A 27,067-nucleotide genomic window follows, 5' to 3' on the forward strand; every position below is an offset into this window, starting at 1 on the left:
TTAAGGGTCGAAGAAGTATTGCAGCGTAGCTATCGCTACAAAAACAAACCCAAGCGCTGCACACAGGAAGCCCATGAAAGCAGCCCTTGGACGCACGAGAAGTGGATTTCCCGCACAGCTTGAAACATGATGGCGGACCCTTGCGCAACTCTGAAGAACACCAACTACAGCACGTGCTGCGCGCCGTTTCTCGGCTGCATGTAAACAGCGGGTGCAAAATGGCCCCTAGTCAGATGCGCGATGCGTGAAGACGCAGAATGTCAGCGCACGTAGTCAGTACCACAGCAGCAAAGGCTATTCGAAGCCACATCGACGGAACACGAAGCTGTAGCATGGTACAAAGCGGGTCAGCAGAGAGTTCAAGAAGCGAGAACTGTCTTGCTCCTCAAACAAGGAGTTTACCAAACTAAAGGAACCCGTTTAACCAGCGGTTCGCTATTGCGTAGACACTAGGTTTAGCCGGAGCTTAACCAACAGCAATTTTTTTATTCCATTCTGTAACCACCTAGGGTACAATGACAACCACTGGGTTACGAGTCGCGGTATAACCAATAAAGATGTGACCCGAAACGCGAGAAGTAGAGCTTAACGATTTATTTCAATATCGTTGCTATGGAGGCCGCCATCTTGGATTGTAACCGCGGAATCAGCATAATTCATAGGCTCGGAAGGCAACCAATAGAGCTATAGTGTACTACAGTGAAACACTCTAGTTCACCACAACGCTCTTAAACAGGACCGCTATCAGGAAACAAGCGTTCATATTTTGCTCCCACGGCAACCTTAAAATACCCAACATGACATTTATCCAGACATGCGTCTTACCTCCAATCTCCTGCGAAAAAAAATGGGTGGTGGTTTAGCGTTGCTAAGCACGAAATATTCTGCCAAAGAACGGTTTTAGAGCAAAAGCTCTACTCCTCGTAACCAAAACTAAGATTGACCTTCAAGTGGCTCCGGGTTCGAACCCGACCGCAGCGGCAGCGTTTCAATGGAGGCGAAACGCTACGGCGCCCGTGTGCTATGCGATGTAAGTGCACGTTAAAAGATCCCTAGGTGGAGACCTACAGTACGGCACCTCTTTCTTCCTTACTCATTTCACTACCTCCTTAATCCCTTTCCTTACAGCGTGGTTCGGGTGTCTACCAAGATGTGACAGTTACTGCGCCATTTCATTTTCTCGTAAAAAAAGAAAACAAGTGTGCCGTCGGCGTTCATTGGCGCTGACGACGTTGTACAGGCCGTTAATTTTAACGCGCACAACTGGCTCCGTGGGTCAGTGGACACCTCAATCTCGCTTACATGCACGTGGTGGTGGTGTCCAACTGCAAAAGTCTGCTTTGATTGCGTCCCGCACATAGGATGGCAGCGCGCCCATCCTGCCTCCCTGGCGGGTGGCAGTTAATGGTTGCTCGCGAGTGGCTGGTCACGCAATGAACGCTGGGGCCTATTGCTGCAATGCCGCATGTCTGACGCAACGCTGTCAGCGCTAATGCAGGCAGCCCACATCTCTCGCACCACCGCCAAGCAGTGGTAGTAGTAAGTGGTAAAGGAAGTAAGTAGTAGTAAGTAGTAAAAGGAAGGAAAAGATTTTTGCTATCCCCGGCATCCGCCATCGATACTTATTTATTTTTTTTACATGCCTACAGCGTCCTTGCGGGCATTAGTATAGGGGGAAAAGAAAAAAAAAACAATATGAGTGCACCGATAATATATAATACAAATTCAGCTGCAATTTTAAAGGCAGGAAACAAACAGTGAAAAAGAAAACGATACGTATACACGTAGTTGTCTTGATATCTGCGTCAGTTAATCACACTGCATCATGGGAAGTGGAAAAACAGACATGAGAAGTTAAAAGCAGTGCTAAGACCCATTAAAAAGAATATTTTTCAGATCCTGGATAAAATACGAAGGGGTCCCGGAAACAATTTCCCCAGGCAAACAATTCCACTCATGTATTGTCTGAGGGAAGAAGCTGTTCTTAAGTAAGTTTATCCGGCAAGCATATTCACGCACTTTTCGGGAATGGTCCGTTCGTGCAGATACATATGTTGGTTTCTTTAGATATCTTTGTCGATGCCTGTTGTAGAGTAAAAGATATAAAATAGCGACAAACGCAGGTATTTTCTTCTGGTTTCAAGCAGCGGCCATCCCAGGTTTTTGGAAAGATCGCGAAATCTTTTCGAAAAGTCCCTGAAGCACCTGAGCTGGGGCAGCGGAAATAAAGGATAGCAGGCAGAATGAAGAAATGAAATGAAAGAGGTCAGTGGACAGGAAGAGAGGATATGGGGAGAGGTAATATTCACAACCTATTTACACAATAAGAAATGTGTCCAGGTTGTGCGCGTGATTATTTCATGATGGAGCAATAAAAACACACGCGCACAACACTGTGTTGGCTACAACTGTAGTGGGGCGTCCATTTGTTAACCATCCAAGGAAGAACTCGCGGAGCGTTCAGTCACTGCGTGTAATTGCCTGGCGGAGCAAGGACGTCTGTTTGGGTAATTCGCAGAGATTCACCAAGGTTCGCTCACAGGTGCGCGCACTGCCCTGCGGCCACAATAGCGTCTTGAGGGAGTCTGGTAGTATGCCGAGCGCCCTATAGGCCGCAAGCATATCGCGATGGGCATCGGCGAACGCGGCACAGTGAAGGAGCAGGTGCTGTAGTGTTAATAATAATAATAATATTTGGTTTTTGGGGAAAGGAAATGGCGCAGTATCTGTCTCATATATCGTTGGACACCTGAACCGCGCCGTAAGGGAAGGGACAAGGGAGGGAGTGAAAGAAGAAGGGAAGAAGGAGGTGCCGTAGTGGAGGGCTCCGGAATAATTTCGACCACCTGGGGATCTTTAACGTGCACTGACATCGCACAGCACACGGGCGCCTTAGCGTTTTTCCTCCATAAAAACGCAGCCGCCGCGGTCGGGTTCGAACCCGGGAACTCCGGATCAGTAGTCGAGCGCCCTAACCACTGAGCCACCGCGGCGGGTCTGTAGTGTTTCCACGGCACCGCATCCGTCACACACATCACTCGTCACACACATCACTCGTCACGATTCCGTGACGCTCCCGTCGTTCCCCGGGCCACACGCAGCCAATACGCGCGCGGAGGATCATTACACGTTGCGACCGCGTAAGTGCGCGACAGCCGGTGATGCTGTCGATGTGCTCACCTCCTGCGATGCGGGGGTGGGGGTGATGCTTTCGGAGATGGTCGTGGATGACCGCACGCACGTCCTCCAGAGCAAGGAGCAGATGGCTGGCAGGTAGTTGATGTGCGGCGGTCGCGATGTCAAAGCGTGATATAGACGTGCACTAACCCAGGGAGTAAGTTATGCGCTCATCCTTTCCTCAAAATCACCGGCGTCTAGAACGTTCTCAACGCCAACTCCAATGGACACAATGAATGCCGACGGCTTTCGCTTTGGATATCCCCATTTCATGATGATTATGGATTGTTTATGGTGACCTTTTCCTTCCTTTTTACAAACATTTTAATAAAAACCACTACCACCACCATGGCGCAAGGGCGTCTATGGCCAAACAGCGCCATGGGACAAGATATTTTTCGATTACTCAAAGTGGGGTCCAAAGACCCATTTTCAAAGCATTTCACCCCTTACTAGCCGAGCATCAGGCTAGGGGGCAGCTTCTACCCATTGTATCCACATTTGTAGAACGGCTGTCGCGTGCTTGTAGCGAGCGGGGCTGTCATGAACGAGCCTCAGACACCTAGCAAGCACCCCTGATTTTCGCCTGATTCCAGGCTCAGTCAGGTTGAGCCACTGCCAGTTTTTAAGAGCGTTAGCTCTTCGTCACTTTTCTCGATTTCGTGTTGTCTGCTACCACCTCCCTTCGGCGTGAAATTTTCCAAGTCCGAGGAATTCAAGATGGCGGCCCACATAATAAACTGGTATAGCAACCCAATTGGTGATTGATTGGTGACGTAATTAGTATATCGAATTAATGAATGATTGTTGAGGTCGCTGATTTTGTGGCGTCATAATTAACTAGTCGCGTGATTATGGTTACCCGCTTATTCTAAGTAGTTAATCAGTTCATCCTAAAACGAATTAGATATTTGGAATCGTCTAGATGATTAGAACATGTAAGACACCAAATAAAAAAAAAACTAATGAAGTTAATATTTATAGTTAGGCTTAAATTCATTGCTTATAATCATTTAACCGATGACCAATCGATAGCTCACAATTTCATACCTCATGGCGAACTGCGGTGAAAGGGTCACTTTTCATCACATAATTTAGGAATGCGCCGATTCCCCGGGCACCCGCTTAAACATCAACTGCAGAGAAGCCAGGGAAGTTTTGCTGCGGAACAAGGACCCCGCCATACAGAAGCAAGCCACCCGTCTAGCGGCTGAGACCATGAAGAAGTAGTGAATTTTCACTTGTCCATAGTCTGCGGAGCATCCCGTACCCGCCTCCGGGACCGCGGATTTTGTGGCGAAGAGTGAACTGGCGGAGACTGCAAACAGGAACATTCTTCAACCTATACATTCTACACAAAATGTACCCTACACAATTCAAGGACACATGCCCGTGGTGCGGGGCAACCCCCACGCTATACCACATTACATGGGAGTGCAAACGCAATTATGCATTCCACAAACTCAAAACCCCGAGTGCGGAGCAATGGGAGGGTCTGCTCACCAGCAGCGAGCTCACAGCCCAAAGGGCCCTTGTGCAGCACGCATGCGAAGCAGCAAGACTCAGTGGAGCCCTGGAATAGGGGCCCGACCTTGCGAAGAGGCCAGACGTCAACGATGAAGACGACGGCCCACCGCTAATCTCATTGAGATTTCAATAAATGTTTTTCTCTTTCTCTCTCTCTCTCGGTTGGCAATAAAGTTTCGATTCATTCATTAATTCTGGAACGAAAATGATCCAGCACCGACGCCAACGACGACGAAGCGCTTGCGCCCTCGTTTACTGAGGTAAAGAAGAAGAAGAAGAGGCCTTGGTCTTTGACATTTGGTTGAGGTTGTTGCGTTCCCCTATTCCCCATCACCGTGGACCTTCTCAGCCGCACCATCCCGATGTCAACGACCAAGGCCAGTCAACAGCCCGCCGCCCCGTCGCAGCCAGTCACCTGCTCCGGTGCCATCCGGCAGCGGAACCCCGCTGTGTTCAGCGGCCACAGCGACCAGGATGTGGAAGATTGGCTGGAATTGTACGAACGGGTGAGCCGTCATAACAACTGGAACGACCGCGTCAAGCTTACCAATGTAATCTTCTAATTTAGCGATGTCGCGAACCTCTGGTTCCGCAGCCACGAGGCCGACATTCCCACTTGGGCCGTTCTAAGGAGCACACTTGCGGAGGTTTTCGGCCTTCCCGCCGTGCGGAAACTGCGCGCTGTACAAAGCTTGCGCGTCCGAGCTCAGCACACGGACCAGACTCTCATAACCAGCTACACTGAAGACGTAGTTGACCTCTGCTAGCGTGTTGATCCGGCTATGTCAGAGGCTGACAAGATCAAGCACATCATGAAAGGTATCGACGACGATGCATTTCAGATGTTGCTGGCGAAAAGCCCCACCACCGTTGCCTCGGTGTATACCCTGTGCCAAAGTTTCGACGAGTTGCGCAAGAAACGTCTTTGCGCTCGTCGGCCTCCGCCGCCTGCCGACATCTCCGGCTTCGCCATTAACCCCGATTTACTTGCTACCATAAAAGACTTCGTGCGGGATGACGTCGCCCGACAGCTCTCGCTCCTATCTCGCCAACAACAGTCACCGCCCGCCCTCAGCGCTGAAATCTGGCACACCATCACGCAGGAGGTCGCTGATGCACTCCCTACTCATCGGCAACCAGCTTCCTTGGCTCCCCAGGTCGGTCTTCTCCCGATCCCGCCAACCCCTGTTGCTGCCCCATTGAGCTACGGTCCTCCAGTTGCCGTGCCGCCTGCCCCCGCTCCCGCTCCTCTCACGTATGCCGAAGCTGTCACACGACCACCGCGACCGCAGGCTTATGCGTACGTTCCTCCAGCAGTGCCTGCGCCTGTTGCTCCACGAAACCGCTTCACGCCCGCTACCTACAACCCCTGGCGCACAGCGGACAATAGACCGATATGCTACGCCTGCAATCTTCCGGGTCACGTTGCGCGTCTCTGTCGACGCATTCTTCATGCGCCTGTCCACGCTCTGCCGGATTACCCCGATGTAGACCGCACCTTTCGCCCACCTTTCGGACCACCACCTCATGGGATCTGTCCTGACCGCGAGCTCAGTCGCCAGCCCTACGTTTCCCACCGCTCGCCTTCCCCTCGCCGCCGCTCACTGTCACCCATGAGGCTCGCAACTTCCCCACCGATTCGAAAAACTAGCAGCCGCAGTTCCTGCGGCACGAACTGCGCACTCATCGCCGTGCTGAAGTCCTCGTCTTTCTGCGCCGAATCTTCTTGATGGGTTTGAAGACGGTGTCAAGACACTTGCGCTTGTGGACATTGGGGCACCCGTTTCTGTAATTCACGAAAACTTCTGCCGCTGGCTTCGCAAAGTTACCACTCCATCTTCTGAACTCTCATTCCGTACAGCCAGCGCCGAGCCCGTTGATCCTTCTGCCACTTGCACAGCACACATCGTCATCGCCGACGGTTTATATGTTGTCAAATTTTTAGCCCTCCATGCAAGCTCGCTTGACGTCGTTCTTGGATGGGATTTTCTATCCCTCCACAGTGCCGTTTTTGACTGTGCCCGTGCGCACTTCGTCTTCTCTCCGCTCTGCGATGCGCCCTTCGACGAGCCTCCGATTCGCCGTGCTGCTAAGCTTGTCGCTGAGGACACTGACATACCCCCCCCACCACCCACAGTTCCGTCCTCGTCCCAGTTTGCGCCGCCTCTGTTTCTGACGCCACTGTTCTCTTCACGCCTTCGCCCATCCTTGCCTCTCGCCGACACATATCTCCTCCCTTCGCCGTCATCGACATTCACCACGGTGCTGCCGCCATTCTCGTCTCTAACACCTCATTCTCCGCGCTCTCCCTGCTCCGTGGCGAGTGCATCGGCCATTTTGAAACCGCTGAATTGATATCTTCCTTGGACGCTGATGTGACCTCCTCCAGTGCCGACTTCGCTGCCCTCACCCCATGTCGCGCTACTCCAGATAACCCACCGTCTTCGGACATTTTCGACCGTTCCATTGACCGCGCTCTCGACACGGCTCACCGCGCGCAGCTTCTTGCCTGCTGCACCACTTTCACTCATCGCTTGACTACCAGTCCACTTGTTTGGGCCGTGCGACCACTTCCGAGCACCACATTGACACCGGCACCCATGCTCCTCTCCGCCAGTGCCCCTACCGTGTGTCGCCTCCTGAGCGCCGCGCCATAACTGCGCAAGTTGACGACATGCTACAACGCGGTATTATTCAACCATCCGCCAGTCCTTGGTCATCCCCAGTCGTCCTGGTGAAAAAGAAGGATGGCTCGAAACAATTTTGCGTGGACTATTGCCGGCTTAACAAAATTACGCGCAAAGACTTCTTTCCCGCTACCATATATTGATGACGCCCTTGACTGCTTGCAAGGCGCCGACTTCTTCTCCTCCCTAGATCTCTGTTCCGGCTATTGGCAAGTCCCGATGGCTGAGTCCGACCGTCCTAAACGGCGTTCGTCACCCCTGACGGACTCCATGAGTTAAACGTGATGCCATTCGGCCGGTGTAACGTTCCCACAACGTTTGAAGGACTGATGGACAACATCTTGCGCGGCCTCAAGTGGAACGTTTGTCTCTGCTATTTAGATCATGTCGTGTTCTCGCCCGATTTTCCGACGCATCTCAGGCGCTTGCGCCAGGTACTGAGCTGCCGCACCAATGCTGGTCTTCGGCTTAATCTCAAAAAATGTCACTTTGGCGCCCAGCAGCTGACAGTACTCGGCCACCTCGCCTCCAAAGACGGCGTCCTGCCAGATCCTGACAAACTCCGTGCTGTGGCTGACTTCCCTAAACCGACTTCTACAAAACAGGTGCGATGATTTGTGGGTCTCGGCTCCTATTTTCGGTGATTTGTCCCCAATTTCGCCTCTATCGTCGCGCCCCTTACGAAACTCCTTAATGGTCCCGCCGACCTGTCTACGTGGGACTCGGCCTGCGACGACGCTTTTGCTGCGCTCCGTCGTTTTCTGACCTCACCACCTCTCCTTCGCCGTCACGACCCTAGTGCTCCTACTGAGGTCCACACCGACGCAAGCGGAATCGGCCTCGGCGCTGTGCTTGCCCAGCGCAAGGCCGAATTTTCTGAATACGTCGTTGCGTACGCCAGCCGTGCCCTCAGCAAAGCTGGGTCGAACTACTCCGTGACGGAAAAGGAGTGTCTCGCCGTAGTGTGGGCTCTAATAAAATTATGCCCATACTTATATGGCCGTCCGTTCACTGTCGTCACTGACCACCACGCCTTGTGCTGGCTGGCCTCACTAAAAGATCCCTCAGGGTGCCTTGGCCGCTGGGCCTTCTGTCTTCAGGAATTAAATATTACTGTAGTTCACCGGTCGAACCGCAAGCACTGCGACGCAGACGCCTTGTCACGCTCGCCACTGCCCTTTTCTGCGCCCTCTTCGCCAATATCTGATTCCGTACTCGCAGCGCTCACTACCATGGACGACAAGACCCATGGAATTCATCTTTGCTCTACGTACTTCGTGCGCACTCTGTGGCCTCCTTCCCTCGGGTCCTTCGTCTCCAAGCTTCCCATTTTGCCCTCCGCGACGATCTTCTGTACCGCCGTAACTATCGTCCAGACGGCCGAAAGTGGATTCTTGTGATTCCACGACATCTCCGATCTGAGATCTGCGAACACCACCATGCCGACCCTCAGAGCGCTCACGCCGGCTCGCTGAAAACGTACAAGCGACTACGCCAGATATACTATTGACGGGGCATGTACAACTTCGTTCGTCGCTACGTTCGCTCCTGTGCTGCTTGTCCGCATCGGAAGTCAACACCTCGCCCTTCGACTGCCCCGTTACAGCCAATACCATGTGCGGCTCGCCCTTTCGATCGTGCGGGCATCGACCTATATGGGCCACTGTCCTTCACGACCGCTGCGAATCGTTGGATCAAAGTCGCCGTGGACCACCTCACTCGGTATGCTGAGACCGCTGCCCTTCCTGCGGCTACTGCTCGCGATGTAGCCTTATTCCTTCTTCATCACTTTCTCCTACGTCCCGGCGGTCCTCGAGTATTTTCAGTGATCGCGGCCGTGTTTTCCTGTCTGAAGTTCTTCGCGAGCGTCTCGCTGCGTGCCACACAGTCCACCGCACCACTACTGCTTACCGCCCTCAAACCAACGGCCTTACCGAACGATTCAACCGGACTCTTGGGGACATGATCGCCATGTACATTCGCTCCGACAACTCTAATTGGGATCAGGTTCTTCCGTTCGTCACCTATGCATATAACACCGCCTCTCAAGCAACCACCGGCTTTTCCCCGTTCTTTCTTTTATTCGGGCGCGAACCTCCTTGTATGTCGGATACAACCCTTCCCTACAACCCCGACATCGGCCCTTACCGCATCTTAGAGGGTACGTTACCTGTCAAATACATTATTGAACCGGTGACACCTTCTTCGGACCATCGCCGCCGTGGCCGCAACGTCGTTCATGTCAGCCGCTTGAAGCTTTTTACAGCCCCCTCGTCGTCTCCTCGCCTTGAGCCGCCAGGATGGCTCCCTTTTTTTGCCGGGGCAGTTGGAACGAAGATGATCCAGCACTGACGCCAACGACGACGAAGCGCTCGCACCCTCTTTTACTGAGGTAAAGAAGAAGAAGCCCGTCGGATGCTCGTGCTGGAACGCTGCCGCTTGTGTCCCAGTCTCTCGCCTCGCTGGCTCGTAGATTACGTGTGCTAAGGTCTTCGTCGCCGGCGCTTTCAACGTGCCAATAAACCAATCTACAATTCGTTCATTCATTCATTCAATCAATCATTCATTCATTCGTTCATTCATTCCGGGCGCCTACCACCATGATGTAAGGAAAAATGGCCCTCCAAAGAGACGAGAATCTTTTTCAGCCCAAATTGGTCACAAAATATCCGACCTCAAGGCGGCAGGCGCCCACTCGCCGTGAGGTATGTAAAATTCGTCTAAACACGTGGCAATACATCGCATGGACAGTATATTGCGCTACCAAGCAGCTAACGCTCGTTACTCCAGCGTCTTCCAGGTGGTGACGGCATATTTTTTTATCAACTGGACCAAGGTTGCAATCTACTGTATGACATGTTTTCTTGTTGGTCTTTACGGTAGACTAGCAAGAGCCGGATGTACAACAGAGAGTAAAGCGTTGGTAAACTGAGACGTTTGAAAAGAGCTGCGGAATGCGCATCTAATGGTGCATAGAAAAGAGAAGAAAGAAAAAATGAAAATTGTTTTTTTGGCGAAGGAAATGGCATAGTATCTGTCTCTCATATCTGCGGACACCTCAACCAGGCCATAAGGGAAGATATAAAGGAGGTACTAAGAGAACAAAGCCAGAAAGGGGTGCCGTAGTGAAGGGCTCCGAAATAATTTAGACTATCTGGGGATCTTTAACGTGCACTAACATCGAAGAGCACACGGGCGCCTTAGCGTTTCGCCTCCATTGAAGCGCGGCCGCCGCGGTTGGGTTCGAACCCGTGTACTCAGGATGAGTAGCCGACAGCCCTAACCACTGAGCCACCACGGCGGGTCATTACAAATAACCTTTTTTTGAAGCAGAAATAATCCACTTATGGTTGGTAGCAGATGTGCTCCACACGAGACAACAATAATGTACGTCACTCAGGAAGAGGGCATTGTATAAAAGAAGAAACTAACAGATATCCGCCCCCCCCCCCCCCCTCCATGTTCCGACCCCTGCCACTCTGCGTCGAGACGCACCTGCGAAAGCAATCCTATATAGTGTCCAAACCGGCCCGCTGCGTCGGACTCGACGGCAGAAGTGCTTTGTCAGGGGGCGCACCCACGCACAGCACCACAGGCGGGAACTTAAACGTGGTTTGTTACCTTTGCCTCGATAGTACAATTAATACAAAAACTTTAGAGATCATTGCGTCGACCCGCATTAGGAGAATGCGAAACCATTGACGCCTCTTCCACGCTCGTCGCCTCTCTTTGCTTCACTTGGGAGCCCTCGTCCCATCGCACCGTCGCTTTCTCCTTTGACGACAGGGTAAACCGCATTCCGACGAGACGACATAAGGTCACACGTTACCACAACAACCACGTTGGTTCGCCGCCACCGCACTTACAGCCATTTGCAACCGCCGCCATTGCAACGCGGCCGCCGCAGTCAGGTTCCAAGCCGGGTACTCCGGCTCAGTACACGTGAGCCTTGACCTATGGGCCTCTGCGGCGGGTTACTGCCAACCTCATAGGTGTGCTTGAGGAGGCACTATTGTATTACCAGGTCCGAGCTGCGTAGCAGTGTTTCCCAGTTGTCTGGAAGCAGGAGCTGCCCTAATTCAGGCGGTGGGGGGTCCTCCTTGCATCCCTAGAATATATGCTCTCTCGTCCCGTAGTGTGCATTCGGGAGAAGATTGATTTGGGATTTAAGGGAGAGAGCTGCCATGATAGGGAAGGATTTTTGTTGGGATCTCCTATGGGTGATTTCCCGCTCGTTATTGAGCTTCTTGTTCGCAAGAGGAAATTTCGTTCCTCCAAGGCGGAAGTGGTGGGTCGGATCATGAAATATGGTGAGGCTGTCCCTGGCTGTTCCCAGAGAGGATTCCGAGATGTTAATTAGCGCTAAAAAGATAGGGACACACAAGGAACCGACAGAATACACAGTAAACTTGCAACTGTTATTTTAGTACGTGTTGGGAATATTTATACACACGCTAAGACGGTCCCGTAATCACTGCTCCGTAAAATATCAGTTTTAAGTTGAGCGTGTGTCCTGCCGCTTCGTTATGTGTCCTTGTCTTTTTAGAGCATGTTACTATGCACGTCGAGATCCGTAATCTAACTAGCCCATTTGAGAGCATTAAGCCAGAGCGGATGTTGTCACCGCCCAGCAGAGAGAGAGAAACAACCTTATTGCCGTAGAATGTTGAGATTCAGCGCAGGTGAGGCTGGTGTGGTCCCCAGGTGTGGGCGACTTAAACAAACGCGGGAGGTTACGGCTGGCAACCGCACTCGTGATGAGTCGAATTCTCTATTCGACGCCTTATCTCCTCCTACAGAAACAAGATAAGAACGCCCTTGAGGCCATCCTTTGCAAAATTATTAAGCGTGCCCTGGACCTCCCGATCACTATATCAAAGAGCCGTCTAATAACCCGTGGGGTGGTGAATACTTTCCGGGAGCTCCGAGAGGAGCGCCTTATTGACCAGTACACGCTCCCGGAGTCGGAGTTGGGTCGCCGCCTTCTTCCTCGACTCCGTACTTAAAACACAACTCCCATTGAAGACAGGTTTCGCATCCAAGAACTGCGGAGACGCGCCCTCCGTGTGCGACCTCTTCCAGACATGTCACATGAAGATCATAATGGTCGGCGCCTGGCACGAGCTGAAGCCCTAGCCTGACATTATGCCAACAGAGCAGGTGTGTACTACGTGGGCGCCTACAGCCCTCACCACGGGGATGGCACACGGCCACGGTAATCACCAACAGCAACACAGATAACGGCCTCACCTTCAGAGAATGCGGTGCAACACATTAAGAGGTCGCGATTGCTCGCGTGGTCTAACATTCCGATTCAAATACATAATCACCGACTCGCAAAGGGCCTGTCGCAACGTCGTACAAGTCTGTACTCCCTTCCTAGCCTATCTAATCTACCTAAATTGATGACGACGTACGGGCCTGCACTCCGCTACCTTATATGGGCCCCTCCTTTTCTGGCGTTGGCAGGAAACGAGGCAGCAGATGTGGCCGCCCGCGCACTCTCATTGGGATTTGTTCTCCTCCCCACCTGATCAGGAACCCGATTTCGAACCGGTATATACCTTCAAAGGTATTACAACATACTATCAATATAGTCATCGCGTTTACCCTCGCCCATGTAAAGGCCTCAAGAAGGCGGATGATCGGCTGCTTCTCGGCCTTTTCAACAATAGATAGCTGTGCCCGGCAGCCCTAAGACATTTTGGCCCCTCCTTTATCGGCAACTGCGCGCACTGTAGAGCGGTACCTTCGGACACTTACTACATGGCATGGGCCTGCCCCTCCAGCCAAGCTATTATCCCCGTCCCAACCCAACCCGAGAAGACTGGTAGGCGACCCTGCTCGGCTGCCATAACCTACAGACCCAACAAGCCTTAGTAGGGCGCCCCTGCGCGGTGGCCACCACCACTGGGGTTCCAAACTAGGTACCTTCACCTAGTGCTTGCAAGGACCAGACTCTTACGGGCTGATCCAAGCATATATCCTGTCCCTTTTATTGTAGTGGCGCAGGCAGGGACGCTATTTTTTGTTCTTTTTTATAGTCCGACTATAATTTTTGTCTTGTATAGCCTGTTGCCACCACCATCACCGTCCTGAGCCCACGAAACGAGTTCCCGTTGGGTGGTTTTGTGTAGTCTTCTCAGGAGTTGTTTCCATCCCCCCTCGGAGGGGCTGGCAATACGGTTCATGAGGGTGGGCTTCCCGTGCAACCCCAGAAGATATGAGCCTGGGTGGCGATTTCTCCCTGGTTGCAATTTTGGCAGGTGGTGTCGTATTCCCCGTCTGTGATGAGTGACAGTCTATAATGGCTAAAGATCGAGTGTGTCTGCAACGTGCGGAGAAGTGTGGCTTACGCTCGATTTGAGCCGGGGTGGTTAGGCGGGAATCGGCGTCTCGTTTCTCTGTAAAAAAAAATGGTTTTGGGGGAAAGGAAATGGCGCGGTATTACTCTCACATATCGGCGGACACCTTAACGGCGCCGTAAGGGAAGGGATAAATGAGGGAGCGAAAGAAGAAAGGAGAGAAAGAGGTGTCGTAAGGGAAGGCGTCAGAATAATTTCGACCACCTCGGGATCTCGAACACGCACTGACATCGCACAGCACACGGGCGCCTTAGCGTTTCCCCTCCATTGAAACACAGCCGCCGCAGTCGTGCTCGAACCCAGAAACACTGGAGGTCGGAAACTTCGGCAAAAGTCTTGGCAGCCTCGGCAAGAGCGTCTGGACGCGTGCGTATGGCTGCACTGTTGATTAGGCCTCGGGCTAGCCGGTCGACCTCTTCGTTTCCGGAGTTTTCCTCTTGGGCGGGTACCCAGGCTAGGTCAATCTTATAGACGAGAGCGCAGCCACGAATGATGCGTGCAGGAGGGTGGCAGGTAAAACCTGCCTAGTGATTTTGTATCGCTCTTTTAGAGTCGCTTAGGACTGTGCGCGTACGTGAGTCAGCGATGGCCAGCGCGATGCGGTTTCTTTCCCCGCGGTGGAGTGGGCTCACATTGTGGCGGAGGGGACGAGAGTAGATTGTGGCGTGCCTGCTCAAGCCACGTATGTGGTGGCATTCTGCAGTGCCGTGTCTACGTTTATTGCGCGCTCGTCGGCAAGATATGTGACACCTAGTGCTTGGGCTTTGCGCTGGCGGCGCGTTCGTCGATTGCTTTGATGACAAGGCCGCTATGGACCCCTATCGGAATGGGCGCCGTGGGTTGGACGTCGTCAGTTGCATTAACGTTGAGGCGGTCAAGTATTTTCCGGCTGTGTTTACTGCGGGAGAGGCGGTGGTTTTGGGTGGTTTGTGTGCTCTATGAGTTCTGTGAGCGTGCTGACTAAGCGTCGGGCTGTCGGGTGAGCCGCCTCTTCTCCAGATTTGCCAGAGTGTACCGGCACCCAAGCAAGTTCAGTGTGTCTGTCGGGGGAGGGTATTTCAGCAGGAATATTAAGAGTGTATTGTGCAATTCTGTCCCGTGTATGGCAGTCTTGTGAAATCGTGTATGGCAGTCTTGTAGTCACTGAAAATATCTGCCTGTAGGTCTCTAATAGCTAAAGGAATGGCTGCTGCCTCAGTCATTGCGGATGTACGTACACGGATGGAGGCTGACAGGACTGTGGCATGTGTTCTCGGAATCCGTACCACTGCAAATCATCTCTGGAGAGATGGATACTCAGCCGCATCGACGTAGATGAGACCCGATTGCTGCTTATATTTGCGATGGAGAGCCAGAGCCCTGGCCGTCTTCCTACTCTGGTGGTGTACACGATTTTAAGATTTGGGTGTGGGGGGGGGGGGGAGGTGTAATTCAATGGTGACCGGTTTCCTGATTGGTGTGGGTAGGTTTTTGGTTCATCTATTTCTGGCTCTGCGCTTTCGTCTAGTGCACCGACAGAAATCAACAGCAGAACGACAGAAACCAATGTTACCCCTGTCACGGCCGGTCTCGAGGGGGGCGCGCGTGCTCTTTCATACGGCCTTCGCATTCGCCGCGGAAGCAATGCGAGTTTCTCTCCTGGAGTTACGCCTCCCACCGCCGCTAGAGGCGCGACGACCCCACCGCTCGCTCCCCGCCTGCATCTGCGGTGACGGGTGGCTTTTGCCTGGTTTCGCGCTGTAGCCCGCTGGTTCATGGTGAGCGCAGCACCGAAATGAAAGATAACAAAATGCAGATGCTTAAGCTGCGCATCTGCAACACGGTCCACTTGTGCACAGATTCTTCGTCAAAAAATTTGAAGACATTTAAAATGAGGAATCACTCTCCCATTCCTCACCACTATTTCCAGCATTTTTGGTTTGAAATCCAGATGTAAAATTCTCTGATCACTTCCTCTCCTATATATCATAGCCCGTGATTAAATTACAAGTCAATGCTAAGGGAAAGATAATGAAAACTCAGAGAACGAAAGTTTTTTGCTCGTCCCATAAAAATGTACTATCGCGGAAAAAATTACGACGCTTGAGCTGTAAACCCGATAGCGCCGTAGCTGGTGTCTTGAGACGATACCTGAGTCGTTGAACTGTCATTTAAATTGATTGCTGGGAGGTGTATGCAGTACTTAATTACGCCGATATCGCTTTTCACACGTCCTGAAAGAACTTATTTTCACCCTCTTATACATCACAAGTTTTTTAAACGAGAGGCCTGTATCGATATCTGAAAATAATGCTAATTACTAATGTGCGAGCAAGTGTCAAGAAGCATTGTTATGAATTGTTCTCTGCTCGAATTAGCCAATTTCCTGCGGCATTTCCGCTTCTTTTATCAAACGAGAGGCCATTAGAATTCTCTAGAATGACTGTAGCCAGGTGAAGGATCCCTTCATGTTCAAAATTCTCGTAATCGCATCAAACGTGTTTCAAGTTTCTTGTCACCTTTAAATTTTGCAAGGCCAAGAGCGACCGTCATTCTGACCTTCGTTGACCGAGCACTTGTTTTATCGCTGCGCCGCCGAACTGCATGCTTTCTGTTTGTGGACACGAGTTAGCCCAGTAAACAATTTTCGAGTTGGACGGAAGCTTCCTTGTCGTCATTCTGGCCTAACTTTAACAGAACGTAACAGAAGCTACCAGTACAAGCGGCGTAAGCTGCCACATATATTGACTCACACTGAGTATTGCAGTTTAAGAAATTATGTATGTCCAATGAATGACTTCAACTACCATAAAGAGCGCCATTTTTTGTTGTCCACGTAAAAAAAAGACCGAAAAATCTATGTCAGATGAAATAAATGATCTCAGGTCTATCTTGATGTGCTTTAATCAGAAATTGGACGCCCTAATGCCCGTGAAAGAAACCGTACCTAACATCGAAAAAGCTGTGCAGTTAATGTTCGATAAATATGATAAGCTGCTAACTCGCGTGGCAACACAAGAAAATGACACAAAAAAGCTTCGTAGAAGAGTGGAAGCTCTAAAGGCAGGGTCCAAAGCACAGGCGAGGAAAGTGAGCGACTGAGGACTGAGTTACATGACTTGGAATGGAGAAGGCGGCGATTAAACCTGGATGTTCATGAGGTAAAGGTCTCAGAAAATGAAAATTTAGTAAAGAAAATTGCATTGCCAACTTGGTTGGCATATCGAACATCTCTCAAATGGATATTTCTGCTATACAGCCCCTGCCTGCTAAGCATGACAGAACACCCGGTATTATTGTTCTATACGCGAGCCAAGCTGTCAGGGATCAATGGCTTGAATCTAGAAATGAGCTGAAGAAAAAGAATTCTGGTCTTTTCATTCAGGAAACATGACGAACCAAAACCGCCAGCTGCTTCGCACAGTGAAGGATTGGGCAAAAGAAAACGGTGACCGTTACGCATGGCATAGGAACGGCAAAATCTTCCTACGAAAGGCAGACGGTGACCGGGCTATCTTGGTACGAAGCCAATCTGACCTTCCAACGTAGCTTGCTCTCGCAAATCAAGAATACTTTTTTTTCTGTCCAATTGCCATGCATCCGGGCCAGGTAGCATTAAACGATTTAGTTGCAACACTTGGAGCTACAAAAAAGGGTCTCCTGAACTGTTTTCATTTAAATGTGCAGTCAATTAGTCACGAAGTTTCTGAGCTCGAATGCTTATTTCAGAAGGTAAATGGTTATTTTGACGTTCTCATGTTCACAGAAACATGGCAGTCCGACAGTGCAAATACTTTCCAGCTCCCAGGGAAGAAATCCTCCTGCTTGTAAAGGTCCATACGCCGGGGAGGAGGCGTGTCTTTACTTGTGATTGAGTCCTTGCCAGCGACCTTACTTTCGGAGTATTCATGTGTAACCCGCAATTAATGGGTTGTGTGTGTACAGGTACATGCCCTTGTCATCGCTGTTTGTTACCGCCCTCCCGATGGTTGTATGAGTTATCTGATTAATTTTCTTGAAAATCTGTTGTCAGTTGTTAATGAAAATCAATACAAGAATATTCTTGGTGGTGACTTTAGTATTGACATGGGTTGCACCAGCACACAGAAGCTTGAATTTTAAAATATGCTCTTGTGTATTGGCTGTGCAAATCTTATAAGCTCAACCATGCGAATCACCCTTTACTCATAAACGATCTTAGATCTGTTTATACTTAACTGTGATCCATCTTCCATTAAAATGTTGCGTGCTCGTGTATTCTGTCAGCGATGATTTATCGATATGCTGCAGCACGGATATGAATATTTCCAGATTTTGTTTTCCAGTTGTGGCTACAACCTATCAAGTTATTTCCCAGGCATCTCTTGATGCTTTTCGCCTAGAAATTAGTTAATTATGCTTAGACAATGTCTTTCGCGACATTGACGTGGACATTGCTTATGAGGCTTTTCTGTGCTCGTTCACTTCAGTCTACAAGAAGTATTTTGTTTACAAACCTGCCCCCAGAGGAAAAGGTTGTCGAAAGCCATGGATAACACCCGCGCTTCTGAGAAAAATTGAAAAGAAAGACCGTCTGTTTAAAAAATTCATGCGTACCCGCGAAGAGGCAGATCTTGCCAACTTTAAATACTTTCGCAATCTCTAAACAAAGAACTGAAGAAGTCAAGGAAAACATACTATTTTCGTGTTTTTTCTTCTTGTTCGGCGCGTTTAAAGGTTATGTGGAACAAGTTAAATTCTCTAATGGGGCGAAGTGAAAATACAAAGATGGTCACAAAAATTTTCATGTTGGACAGGTGTTGAATGGACAAAATATGGTCGATACGTTCAATGGCTATTTTTTACACCGAGACTTTAGCGCTGTAACACATGGAACTTGTTCTATACTAGGACCAGAAAATCCGAACAATTTATTTTTGCAGCCAACAGATGCAACTGAAGTCAGTTCTACATTTTTAAACCTGAAAAACTCCCATAGCTGCGACTCTGTTGGTGTGCAGGTCAGACCTGTTAAATACGTAATAATATTATCGGTCCAGTCCTGTCATACCTTTTTAACTTGTGTATTTCTTCCGGCATATTTCCTTACAAAATGCAAGTCGCACGTGTCTTGCCTATCTTCAAGAAAGGCGATAGTCTTGACGTTTCAAACTATCAACCTATTTCTATTCTTCCTGTATTTTCAAAGGGCTTGGAAAATGTTCTGTTCAAGCGAACAACTTGTTTCTGCAGCAAATACAATGTTATAACTAAAGCCCAAAACGGTTTTCGAAAAATTATGTCCACTGAACTTGCTCTCATGGATCAAAAGAAATACATATTACAGAAATTTGAGGATAAACAGCTGGTTTCTGGTATCTTTGTGGACTTCACCCAGGCATTCGACTACATCAGACACTCAATTTTGCTTGATAATTAAACCATTATGGAATCCGCGGTCTCCCCTTGAAGTTGATAAATAGCTATCTTTCAAACAGGATACAGTTTGTCTCAGTAATTGACTTCATATCTAGTGAACAACAAATTATTGCAGGCGTCCCGCAAGGAAGCATTCTCGGACCATTACTTTTTAATTTTTATATAAATGACATAACCCACATTTGTCCCGGAATTAAGCTAATCATATATGCGGATGACACGAGTATCTTTATCCCATCAGCTTGTGAAACTGATTTAATAGTGAGAGCGAATAGTGTGTTAGGAAAGCTTGATACCTGGACGAGCAATAACCATCTAAAAATAAACACTAAAAAAACAAAGGCAGTGATCTTGAGTCCAAAGGTCAGACGCATTAGCCTTCAGCATATCACCTTTAGAAATTGTAAATTAGATATTGTTACATGTGTTAAGGTTTTGGGTGTTTATTTTTCAGAGAATGTACAATGGGATGACCATGTAAATAACTTATTGCAGAAGCTAAGCTCGATCACTGGAATACTAAATCACCACCGTTACTGCCTTCCACAATCAGTAAAACTAATGATATATAATGCTCTCTTTGTGTCCTCTCTACATTACTGCTGTTTAGTATGGGGCACCACTACCACGACAAATTTAAACAGGCTGTTAAAACTACAAAAAAGAATCTTACTGATAATTGCAAATCTAAAATATACAGAATCGTCTGCCCCTCTCTTTAAACAGTTCAACGCGCACCGAGCACATAATTTATACCGTTATGTACTGTCTCGCGTGTTCTATTTTAGCGCAAAACACTCGGTAACCCACCTTGTGGACGTCGCAGGATTGACGCAAAACGATCTGCCATATCCTACAAGAAATACAGAATACTGAAAAATCCCAAATTGCCGCACCAATTATGGTACACAAATGGTCAAGAATACTTTGCCGAGGCTTCTAAATGATTACAATAGGCAAGGCACTGATCTTGTGAAATAAACTCTGAGTTTAAACAGCTATTTACAAACTGATTGTCGTCATAGATGTTTCTGTTCTTGTTTTGGTGCATACATGTATGTACTTCATAATCCTCTATGTATAATGTGTATAATCCCTGTGTATATAATCTATCTGTATAATCTCTGTATAATCTTTCTATGTTTGTGCATGTTCACCTACAAGTAGCATAAGGCTGTAATCTTTTCTTCTTGATGTGTTTATGATTTCCGCTGCCACTGTATTTGGGGGCCAGGGACCCCTCAAGCCGTCGTAGAACGGCTTTTACCTTGGCCTCCTGTACACTTCGGTGTATGAATAGAAATATGAATGAATGAAATTCATCCTGCGGAGTGTCCTGAAACTTCCTAAAATATTTGGTTTAAATATCACTGTAAAAGACCTCAGATTATGCACTCGTGTGCCCAATGTCCTCTTTTCTTTTAAATTCAGGAACTTTTACTAACATGTAAGCATTGCAAATGTTCATATTTAGTTCCTTACATAGTAAGTTAAGCCGTTAATTTATTTTAAGTCCGTTAAGTTGCGGAAAAGTTTTTTTGGTGCTGCTTTGTTTCCTGAATGACGTGAGGAAAGTTCATGCTCACGGGAGGTCTATCGAAAACGATGACGAGGCTGCAGAATTGCAGGAGAATAATGCAAAGCTGGTAGTCATCGCCTCTCATAAGCCTGCTCGCTCGTAAATGCCGATTTTATTAAGACAGAGCGCAGTTCCTAACTTTGCTTTGGTGGAGGTTAGCTCATGCTTGAAGTTATTGTAAGCAAGTGGCTTAATTTTAGAGTTGTCATGGGGTGGGACGGGCGGTCGTGAGACGCCGCCAACCTCTAAAATGCCTTTCCAAGAGGAAATCTTGGGCGTCGCGTGCTTGCTACGTGCTCTGCTCCTGCAGCCAGGGTTGTGCCCCGTCTATAACCGTTCCTTTGGCGAATGACATGATCCGTTGTACTTGGTAGCACCATGAATTTTTGCTCATGCCGCTGCTGTGCAAACTTAAAGCAGCTGCGCTTGAAATTTGAGTAGCTATATTTGCTCTGCAGAATCCGTCACTCTTTGAAACTTGCCATCCAAGGATTACATGCCGCATATCATTCTACACACTCATAAAGAACCTGCCGGAAGACGAACTACAGGGGCAGATAGCCTTGCTTTTTAGCCGCATTTAAGGGGCCAGAACGTGTTGACGTCTGTGCTCGAAGCATGCGTTCGACTATACACAGTCGGGCTCAAGGAGAGACATTAATCCGTTGTTTCAGGTTTCTCCCATGGCAAAGGGGCGGACTACGCGGTCTTTGCATAAAGCGCAAGAGGCAAAATATAAAGCCTTGACGGTTACCACTGACATGGGCCTAACTGGAAGCGAGCACGTTCTCCTTCGGAGTGAACGGCGGTCGCAGCGGCGGAGCGGTGGGGCAGTGGCTTCCCCACCGAGGGGCGGCGGGAGGCGGAAACATTGCGAAGGCCGTACGAAGAAAAGCGCGCTCCCCTCGAGACCGGCCGTGCCCTTGTCCAAGACTTCATTCAGTAACAGCTGCGAGACGCGAAAGCAAAACATGTTCCGCGGCCACATGAATGTGCGCATGCCGTCGTCTTGAAGTCCTCCTGAAACTGAGAGTTAATAATGAATTCGATTGCATTCAGACGCTTTGCATATAATAATTTAGGTTCCCAAACATAATCAAAATGCGTATATATGCTGGGTTTTGACATCTGGGTTGTGTGCTGAGAAATGTGCTGTCTAGAGAAAATCTTGAGATTTCCCGAGCACAGAGGAAAATAAGGTGTGACTTATTATGTACTGGTGGCAGTAATGCCGATGTTATGTGCTTAGCTTAAAAGATTTGCGGTGCACTTGTCTCGTTTGATTTTATTACCTTCACCTTAAAGCGTGTTCACACTGACTCCCACCTTTTTGAGAGCTTTCAAAGGGGTGCGATTTCATCATACTCCCTAGGCAGAAGCAGGCAGCCTAAAAGAAGCCGAGAAAGGCCTCTCGACTGCACTATGCTTCATATCCTGACTGCGCCGCCTGTGTATTCTTTCTCAAATGTAGTGTACTTATTTTGCATAGCGTGCTCCTTAGCAGGGTATCTCGTTCGGCACATGAGGAAGGGTACCCTAAAATGAATGCTCAGTAATCACACGAGAGAGCAAAACCAACAAAGGTAGTGTTAGCTCCTATTCGAAGGAACTGTATTCGCACCGACCAGGAAGCATGCTAGTTCCAGATCTTCAATTAAGGCCAACCTTCGATGCACCACTTGTACCGAGACTGAAGTGAAAATAAAAACATCGAAAATGAGGAATTTATCGCTACCTCCATTTTCTGGGACACGGAGGGTATTCTCATGGTTTTTTACCGACAAAATGCCGCACATAATGCGCAGGTATATTACAAGAAAAGTGCTACCGTACCCCTGCATTAGCACCGACATATGTTTTGCTTGGTCGTCTTGCTCCCCTCAAAGCTTATTAATAAGCACGCGGTACCGACATAAGGAAGTTTAATATGGACAAAATCGACCATGCTGTAATGAATGGTGGTAGCCTAAAAGCCGTGAAGACAAAACTACACATAGGTAAAAACCAGATATATGCGCTAAGAGTAAAGAGGGCAATGTGTTTAGCAGTATGGATAAGATACGGTAGCCGACCAGTTCTACACAATTATATACAGTAGCCAATGTAATCAGAACCCTAATGAGAGTGGCAGTAGCGCACAGCAATTGGACATCGCTGCAGTAAAAAAAAAGAAAAAGAAAAGACAGCGTTAGGAGCATTGCAAAGGGGGAAAGCAACTGGTGGGGATTAGGTAACAGCAGATCGCTTGAAGGACGGACAGGAGTTTCAGCAAGAAAAACTATCCACCCTATATACGCAATTCCTTATGATTTCGAGCGTAGCAGAAGCTTGGGAGAAAACTAGCATTATCTTAATTCATAAGAAAGGAGACATCGGGACTTGAAAAACTGAAGACCGATCAGCTTACCGTCCGTTGCCTGCAAAATATTTGCGAAGGTGATCGTTCTGGGTATTCTATTGAACTTGCTACTACAGACAAATTAGAAATTGGCAGTGATGAGGGACAATTTGCAAGAGCCGTCTTTATAAACTTCTCTAGAGCTTCTGACACCAATAATAATGCAATTTTGTTCACTAGGCTCGAAGAAATTGGTATTGCCGGCCCCTAGTTATTATTGCTACAATATTACTTGCAAAATAGATCGCAAACTATCCCTATTTCAGATGCCTACTCTGATGTTGTGTTTACAAACTTGGACGTACCACAAGGTTCTATTCGTGGTCCCCTCTTTTTAATTTATATTCACACTTAACCAAAGTGCATCGGTACCTCCAAGTGCATGTTATATGCGTACGACACCACAATATATAACTCAGATTCAAGCGTTACTAATCTCGTATCAAAAGTTAATCATGACCTGGACAGCCTTCTATCTTGGTGCAATCAACACAGTTTGACCATGAATTCTAGCAAAACGATGTTTGTTGTTTTCAGCTCGCATGAACGCCGGTCACTTTCCATTCCTCCTGTCTCAACTCTTCAGTATGTCATAGGGACTAATGATTTTGCCTTATTTATGGGTGTGTATTTGGACAGCAATCTAAAGTTTCTTAAGCACATAACCAATATAAAGAAAATGGCATACGATTTGAGAAGCCTTATTAGAGCCCGTCCGTACTTCTCTAAAAGCACATTAATATCCTTATGTTACACATTTATACACCCACACATCAGTTAATGCATAGTATGCTGGGGAACCACGTAAAATTAAGGCATTCGTATGCTTACCTAGAGTTCCTATTACATCGATGCAGCATTTATTCTTCAGGAACATAACATCCTTTCCGTATCACAGCTTGTTAGATATTCTCTTGGCATTCTCGTGTACAAACTTGTCAACAATCTAATCTCTCTTCCTCTCATACCACAGTGTTATCTTGTAAGCACCAACATAACCCGGTTTGCACTCAGTAACAATATTGTCCTACCTAAAGTACGCACCAATTACAGGAACACGCAATTCATTTCTTCTGAGTTGCTGCCTGGAACACTATACCCTTTGAACTAAAAAAATCCCAATTGCATCTTCATATTTAAAGCACACTTTAAATGAGCACTTCTTTGCTAAGAGCCCTCATTGTGATTAATTCATTCTTTTTTCATACATGCATTTCGTACTGCCTTCTAACCTTCGTTATAATTCAGTATTTTTGGTTGTCCTTTGTAATAGCTTTTTAATAGTGTTTTTGTTCTATCCCGTGTGTCTGTTTTAAGTTTGGTTTATGGTTTATGGGGGTTTAACGTCCCAAAGCGACTAAGGCTCTGAGGAACGCCGTAGTGTAGGGCTCCAGAAATTTTGACTTCCTTGGGGTCTTTAACGTGGACTGAAATCGCACAGCACACGGGCCTCTAGAATTTCGCCTCCATCGAAATTCGACCGCTGCGGCCGGGTTCGAACCCGCCTCATTCGGGCCAGCAGCCGAGCGCCAGAACCACTCAGACACCGCGGCGGAGTCTGCTTTAAGTTGTATACCATATGTATATATTCAGTTTCTCATATTCATCTCATCTGTCAAAGCTGGTAAATGTTTTACATGATGTATTTGATTAGGAGGTCCCATTACAGCCTTTGACGTCGGGACATCCATCTGCATGATGTGATGTACGTATAAAATATACAAATAAATTACGACTGATTCTGATTCTAATTCTGATTCTTACACAGTCAGGGCAACCTTAGACTTCAATCAATCAGTTATCAGGCAGGCTTTCAAAAAGTCTGCTGCAGAGTACAACACATGGACTCTGTCAATCACCTGGCAAAGAAATGAGCAGAATATAACAAAAAACTTTTATATACCCTTCATTGATTACGAGAAAGCATTTAACTCCGTATAAACTGCAGCAATCATGCAGGAATTACGAAATCAAGGTGTATACGAGCCTTATGTAAATGTACTGGAAGATATCTAACTGCTACAAAGCTGTCATAGTTCTTAATGAATTCAGCAATGAAACCCTAATAAGAAAAGGTGTCAGGAAGACACGATCTCGCCAATGCTATTCCCTGCCTGCTTCCAGGAGGAATTTGAAAGCCTAATTGGGAGCAGTAGGGCATAATAGTTAGTGCAGAATACTTTAGCAATCTGCAATTCGCTTATGGCATTGCCTTGCTGTTTCACTCAGGAGATGAACTGCAGAGCCCCATCAATGAGTTACACAGGCAGAGCAGAACGGTGCGTCTAAAAATTGACATTCAGAAAACCAATTTAATGCTCCCGCTCTGGTAAGGAAACAGCAGTTCTCAATTATTATTGAGGAGCTGAAAGTGGTAAACGAATACGTCTTCTTAGGGCGGGTAGTGCCCACTGACCTGGATCATGATAAGGAAGTGACTAGAGGAATAATAATGACGTGGAGCGCATATGGCAGATTCTCTCCGATCAAGAATGGCAGCTTACCAGTGTCACTCAAGAAAAAAAGCATACAACAGTTTTATCCTACCGGCACTGACCTATGGGGCAGAAACGTGGAGGTTAACGAAAAACAGTTCAGCTTATATTAAGGACAGCGCAGCCAGCTATGGGAAGAAAAATGATAGGTGTTGTAATGTTAAGAAATCTAGAAGAAGGCAGAGCGGGTGAGGGAACAAACACATGTTACTTGCATTCTAGTCGAAATCAATAGGAAGAAATAGGCTTGGGTAGCAGACGTAAATCGAAGGCAAGATAACCGCTGGTCCTTAAGGGCAACGGAGTGAATTCCAAGTGAAGGCAAACGTAGCAGCGGGCGGCAGAGTGTTAGGTGGGTGGTTGAGATTACAGAATTCGTGGGAACACGGTGGGCGTGGCTGGAACAGGACAGGGTTGATTGGCGAGATAGGGGATGACGTTGTCCCTCGGCTCTCTGTGCAGGACGACTCCTACGCGACGGGCGACCTGGCGCTCGTCCACGGCATCGGCCACGTGGACATACACGAGCGATACGAGTGGGACCCTGTGAAGACTGACTGTATCTTCAATGGCAGCTGTATGTTCACGCACGAGTACTTCGAGTACGGCCTGAGCATTGGCCGTCGCAGCCAGTGGGGCCTGGTACTATGGAGCCAGAGACTGGAGGCGGGTGAGACGCTGGACCTGTCACCGAGGTTCGGCAGCACGGACTACGTGGAATTGTTCAACCGAACAAGAGCAGCCCTTCTGGAAGAAGTGTCGACAAAAGATGCCAGAGCAGCACCCTCTTTTGGTTAAAGGAAAGCTCCCACCTATTTTGAAATACGTCATAGCGGAGAAGCCTGCGGTTTGAAGCGGATTCTCCGACACTGACTGCTGAGGTGTTTGGTATCTGTTGGTTTAATAAATAAAAAAACGAAAAGGAAGAAAATGATGTCTAATATTTTAAGCTTCGGAGCTTCGCCGGCGGAAATAAAAGGTATAGGCAGTCACGGAGTAGGTGAAGAACTTTATTTCCTCTTCAGGGTGTTCGAAGTCTAGTCCAGTGGGCGTGTCACTTAGTCTACGGTCCAGGGAAGGGAGAACGAGAAGTACAGAGAGGAGCGATAGCGAGAATGACAGGTGAGATCTGTTTACAATGCACGAAAAAACTCAAAGGACGATAACGATTCTCCCTAATGCAAAATTTGAGAGCAGCGTACAAGAGTTGATGTACGGTATATGTCCTCTGCGTTCTCGCCCTCGTCGTTTGTGTTGCGCATAAACTTGAGCGCAGCTCTGTTGGTGTCTCAAGCTCTGTAGGCTCATTGTCTTGCTTTGCTTTTTCGTCGGCCCATCCGGCGACGATATCAGTTCGACAGCCGTGTTAGTTGGTAAAGACGACGGTGTGCAATGCATAGCCCCCGAGAATCTGTATATTAGTCCGATGGCAGTGTTATTTG

General features: G+C 48.3%; 1 protein-coding gene across 1 annotated transcript in view; it reads left to right on the forward strand.

Annotated features, from left to right (window-relative positions):
- LOC144110677 (acetylgalactosaminyl-O-glycosyl-glycoprotein beta-1,3-N-acetylglucosaminyltransferase-like) overlaps nt 1-26,438 on the forward strand; it is a 107,076-nt gene extending 80,638 nt beyond the window's left edge. The window contains exon 3 of the mRNA XM_077643733.1: nt 26,088-26,438. Within this exon, the coding sequence (XP_077499859.1) occupies nt 26,088-26,423 (336 nt within the window). The 3' untranslated portion in view covers nt 26,424-26,438. The remainder of the gene's footprint in view (nt 1-26,087) is intronic.
- The last annotated feature ends 629 nt before the right edge of the window (nt 26,439-27,067 follow it).

The sequence above is a fragment of the Amblyomma americanum genome, chromosome 11, assembly GCF_052857255.1.
Source record: "Amblyomma americanum isolate KBUSLIRL-KWMA chromosome 11, ASM5285725v1, whole genome shotgun sequence".
Classification (NCBI taxonomy): domain Eukaryota; kingdom Metazoa; phylum Arthropoda; class Arachnida; order Ixodida; family Ixodidae; genus Amblyomma; species Amblyomma americanum.